Source organism: Strigops habroptila, chromosome 1, assembly GCF_004027225.2.
Source record: "Strigops habroptila isolate Jane chromosome 1, bStrHab1.2.pri, whole genome shotgun sequence".
NCBI lineage: Eukaryota > Metazoa > Chordata > Aves > Psittaciformes > Psittacidae > Strigops > Strigops habroptila.
The window spans coordinates 42,319,863-42,325,355 of record NC_044277.2 but is presented as its reverse complement, the minus strand read 5'-3'; the positions used below and the strand labels follow the sequence as shown (position 1 = coordinate 42,325,355).

Sequence of the window (5,493 nt, the reverse complement as noted above, 5' to 3'; positions counted from 1 at the left end):
TAGAGAAATGCTCTGTATGGTTTTAAATGGTTTAAAATGCAATGGGTATATGCCTTTCTAATGTCCAGTAGTTGTAAACTAAGGATTGGCATCTGAAATTCACTTTTATCTTCATTTGGTTGTGTAGAGACATTCGTATTTTTCTACATTCCAAAGCCTTGATAAACCAGACACAGCTGTTTTCTTTAATTAGAACAGACAACAGAAATCTTACTTAAAAATGTTTATTGTAAAAAAGTGGCTAGAAAACAACATAAATTTCACTTCACGCTTTCTTCAAGTTATCTATAGATGCTGCTATAGGCAACAATTCGCTTTCATTCATGACACATTCAATCATATAAAAATAAAAATATTTACATTATGTCCACATACTTTACAAAATCATTAATAAAAAAGGCACTTGGAGGGGTAATGCTGAAAATATTGCATTTCCTTTGTGCATTTAAAAAAAATAATTGTCAAACTCCCGTGAACCCCTCTCTTGCACTTATTCCCGTTTTTTAAAAAAGATTAAAGTTTAGAGGAACTATTCCATGTTACAGATGGTCAAGCATGCACCAGGAATGTTTGAAGCTACAGTCTTTCTTTTCTTTTAAAAAAGGCACATGCGGTTAATTTGTGGCTTTCAATTTTTTGTACATTCTCTTACAAGTTTTTTTTTCTTCTCTTAATTATGCAGTTTTAAAGCTTTTCAGATCATTAATGAAGGCCTTGGCTTCAAATAAAATAAAATAAAAACACAGCAATGAATAATATTAAACATTTACTAAGGTAAACTCGGAATACTTTTTAAGGCACCTGAGATAAATGGTGTCTAGCAAGATTCACTTGGGTAGTATTTTTATTAAAAGTTCCACTTAAAATACTGTTTCTTTGGTTGAAATGGCTTGGCAGGAATGTATTGTTAACTTTGTAGCCTTTTCTAAGCAAGAAAAGACGACCTACATTTGGCTTCATCTATAAAGAAAGCTGATAATGCTTCTTCCCTTAGATCTACTTGAAATGTCATGCGTGGTGTCTTTCCCCATATTTCAGAATTCACACTTAAGAATGTGAATGTGTGACTGAACAGAAACTACTTAAAGCTCATTTCTACTGACATTCTAAGTTCTCCCACTATTTTTTTTTTTTTTTTTTTTTTTTTTTTTTGTTTGGTGGTGGTTTGGGTTTTTTTTGGCTGAAAAGGAGACGAGAAAATGCCTTTGGATTTCCACTTATCATTTGGAACAGGAGTGGAGAAATACATCAAGTCCAGGTAAACATTGACTGCATGACTCAGTGTGCTACACAGCAGCCAGATTCCTCATGTTTGTGCAGAAGAGACATTCTGGAGAAAGTTTTGGAGCAATTTTTGCACTGGTATTTCTTCACATCCGAGTGGGTCTGCAGATGAGCCCTCAGATTCGATCTGTCTGCAAAAGCCCTGTTGCAGTGAGGACAGGAAAACGGCTTCTCTCCTAAAAAGGAAACATCAAGGGAAAATAGAATAAAGCTTTAAAGATAAAAATAAGTACATGTTTAGGATAGGTAAAGGCTGCTGTTATCCTAAGAAACAAATGAACCAGCAGAAAGGATTTGTTATAACAAAGAATGTGTAATAAAAGTTTAATCAGGTCACAGGTAAGATAGATGGCTTTCAGCACTGTTGACTGTACTTGCAGAACTCAGTCTTTGCAGAATATGCTGCTATGTGCAGTCTCCGAGGAGAAGCTGCTGACACCTCCTGCATCCACAGGTGCTTGCAGTGATTTTAGGCTGGGCTTCTCCAAAAGTTTCACATATTTTCACAGAACTTTTTCTGCTTAGAGCTGTGTGAGGTACTGGGGGCAAGGGCTTTCACTGAAGAGCAGCAAACAGCTGTACAGACATTACATTGCACCCAGTGTTATACTCAAAATCATGTTTTTACCTCCACAGAGAAAAAAACCCCAATTTTGGTGATGATGTGTTTCTAATTCTAAAGGACTTGACATAGCGCATGCAAAACTTGCCAGCTACTTAAGCAGCTAGAAAGCAGTCCCTCATGTATTGCCTTTCTGGTTTTGCTGCTTGATTTCAGAGTCAGCTGGAGCCTTCTCAAAGCTAGCAATTTCCAAAGCCTGAAAGTTAATATAAAATCCTTAAAGCAAAATGTTCAGCTAGTGGAAATGGGCTAAACCATCCTAAAACTATCAAGGGAGCAATGCTGACTTATGCCAGAATTTGGCCCACAGTTATGAAACCATGCTACACTCCCCTCCTACCCACCCCCCAAGAGGGAGAATTCAGTCTTTTAATGACACATTTGAAATTGTGAGGATGCTTTTCAAGGTTAGTAAAGAAACACAGCTGCTTTTTTCACCTATGGAGAAAAATAATAAAAAGGCACCCTGATGTTATAGCAACAAGAAACAACAATTGTAATGGTTGTTCTTACCAGTGTGAGTTCTAATGTGTCCTTGAAGCAGCCAGGGTCTAGAGAAAGCTTTGCCGCAGATCTTGCAGACACAAGGTAGTGTGTGGGTCCTGATGTGCATCTTAAGCGCTCCCAGGCTGACATACTCCTTGTCACAGTACTTGCAGCTGAATGATTTCCTAGACTGGGCATCACAGTGCAGCTGCTTATGTTTGGCCAAGCCAGAGAAAGTTGAATAGGTCTTGTTGCATAAACTGCACTGAAACTTTTCAGCTTCGACTGCATGGGGGTCTGAAAGCTTGGACTGGATTCTCTCTTCTTCATCGCTAATGGGACTTTCTGAACCGCTGTGATCTTTGGAGGAGGTGTCAGAAGGTGGAGGTGGGCTGACTCTTCCCAAAGATGAGGGATATCCAGAAAGAGGAGAGAGGTCGTTGGGTAACGGAGATGGTAGCAGCCCAGTTGTAGTCCACACAGTAATGGGATTGTAAGCTACTGAGCTCAGGATCTCTGGCTGTGGTATGATAGGGACTGGATAGCTTTCATACAGGTATGGGGATATAATCACTGAAGAAAGAAGAAAATTTTAAGGTAAGAGAAACAAAAAGTATTTCAAAAGGCAGCAAAATTAACATTTTGGGGATTAAAAGGTGCATAAATTAAATAGTATGGTCATCTAATGTAAGGACGATTAAGGAAATATCATTTCACACAAATATTCTGATGGGTAGAGACAGTACCCTCAAACAGACAAATTACAGTTGGACAGTCTCTTCAAGGCAGCATGCTGTTTCTGAATCTATGCAGCCTGATACAATGAAGCAGTGAAACTTCCTGAAGGATTTATATGAAAGTTTTGCTTCCACCACCAGCAGATACAGCACAGGAAAACTCCGAATCCTGTCTAAGTAACTTGAGTTCAAGTGCATGAGCAAACTTTTATGATTCATTATGGGCAGCATTCACATATTTCTTAAACGTCCTTCCTTGTAAGCAAAAGGAAAAAAGAGCCAGCAATGAACTAACCCATTCCCTCAAGCCTGAAAAGCAATCCCACCCTTCCTCATTACTGCCACGCAATGACCGCAATCTCAGAAGCAATGCGGTGGCATTAGATTTCGTTTTGTTACCTGTATGAGTGTCCAGCTCGCTGTAATTGGGCTTCTTGGATGAATTGAAATGTTTCTTGACCAGAAAGGAGCGTGGCATTTTGGATGCAGGGCTTCTCCTTCTCCCAGGCTCTCCTCGTGGATCGGCGTAGCGGTCCCGGCGGGTGTGCGGCACACACACGCACTATCACTGCGAGCGCATCGGTCCCTATCGCATTCCCTGCCCCGCGCAGTCCATCCACTCCGGCTGTGTGTAGTGGCAGTGCAGAGGCGCCTTGAAAAGTGCTGTAAATACCCACTAGTCAGGTGCAGGGGGGAAGGGTTTTCCTCTCCTCCAATCACTTCGGGATGTTCTTAAGCACTTTTCCAAACAGGCTGTTTTTCTGGGAGGGCTCTCTCGCTGCTGGCGGGAGGGATCCAATCCCTGCTCGGAGAGTTTGGTTCAGGTTTCAGCTCCTCCCGCTGGAGACAGCTGTGAACGGAGGAGCTGTGGTCAGAGCGCGTTATCCTTGCTGCAAAGTGGGTGTATGGTGCGCTCAGTAGAATTTCAGTCTAGAAAAATGTGTTGGTCAGAGTGCTTTGTAAAAAGGTCAGTTTACTGATTCAGCTGACAAGAGATCTGGCTAAGTCACAGGCACTGAAACTTCTATTTTCTCTTTAATACGAATCTGGTTTCCAGATGTGTAAGAATTACAGTGGAACAAACTGTTCATTAAGGGCAGAAGGAGGGGGACATTACAAGATAACAAGTTAGCCGGCAGAGCTAATGAAAGCCTTTGAACTGACTGTACGCCTGCTCCACTTGGGAACTGCCTTTGAATAATTGCACTTAGGAAAGGCTGGAGACGAGTAGCCTGCCTCCCTAGCCTGTGCCCTTCCAGGCAAAAGGGCCAGCAAGATACTGCAAGTGAGCTCAAGGAGAGGGAGAAGCCCTGGAAAAGCTTACATTTCAGGGCAGGGTGATAGGTTTTATATAATATGCATACTGCTTCAGACTGTTCATATGAAGAGCTCTTTCTTTTTTACTTTAAAAATCTGCAGAATGCAAAACCTTGACCTTTCCTTCCTTGGGAGTAATTATGTCACTTTTGCCTATCCTCTTAGAGCACTGCCAAGGAAATTTTCCTAATTACCCAAAGTAGTTAAAAGATGCACAGATAAGCAACCCTCTCCAAATTATAGACTGCGTAATTTAAATGTCTCTTAAACGTCCCTCTCCATTAGTACGTTCAGGACCTCTTGATTTCTTATGAAGGTGTAATCTGTATTATGTATTTCATTTAGGATGAAAGTGTCTTAAATGTGCCACAGAATTTTCTAGTTATCTAGATTGATTTAGAGGAGACAGTTACAGATAGTTTAGGTTTGTTTGTTTGTTTGTTGGTTTTTTTTATTTGAAAATATTTGCATTTAGAAAACATGGATATATGAACACTGGTGAATTTCTAACACAAATTACACTCTGACTGACTCTTGGTCTTCTCTCTGCACCCCTTCCCCCTCCTTCTTGTGTGTTAACTACACCTGCCTGGGCACATACCAGTAAGCCCTGCCGGTGTGCTGCTAGGGCTCTGTCCTGTTGGGAGGAGGCGTGGAAGGCTGTTTTACAGAGACCACCCCAGCCCTATTTTTGCAGCAGGTGCTGGAATAGTCATGAAGAGGGAAAAAAAAGACTCCCTCTGGTTGTGTTAAGACACGTAAGTGTAAAGTGCTTTGTTGAGCAGCGTGAATTCTTAATCTCAGGGATGCCAAAACAAGTGCAGGGAAAGTTAGCCATTTTCAAGAACTGATTAAAAAGATTCAGCTGTTCAGTGTCTAACTCTGGTGTCTGTCAGCGAAAGGTGTCACATGGATTTCCAAACTGCAGGAACACACCCAGGCTACAGGAAAAAAGTGGCAAGGAAAGGGACTTCCCAGGTGCCTGCTTTGCAGCTGGAGTGGTGCAGCAGACGTAGCTCTTCCCAGAAGGGAGAGCAGAGCTTGCAG

At 41.4% G+C, this 5,493-nt stretch overlaps 1 protein-coding gene across 1 annotated transcript; it reads right to left on the bottom strand.

Annotated features, from left to right (window-relative positions):
* Positions 1 to 208: 208 nt before the first annotated feature.
* Positions 209 to 3,806, bottom strand: SNAI2 (snail family transcriptional repressor 2). The gene is made up of 3 exons (XM_030504495.1): positions 3,529 to 3,806; positions 2,420 to 2,965; positions 209 to 1,460 (listed from the first exon to the last, which is right to left on the bottom strand). Exons 1-3 carry the CDS (start codon positions 3,605 to 3,607, stop codon positions 1,279 to 1,281), a joined length of 807 nt encoding a protein of 268 aa, XP_030360355.1. The 5' UTR covers positions 3,608 to 3,806; the 3' UTR covers positions 209 to 1,278.
* Positions 3,807 to 5,493: the final 1,687 nt, after the last annotated feature.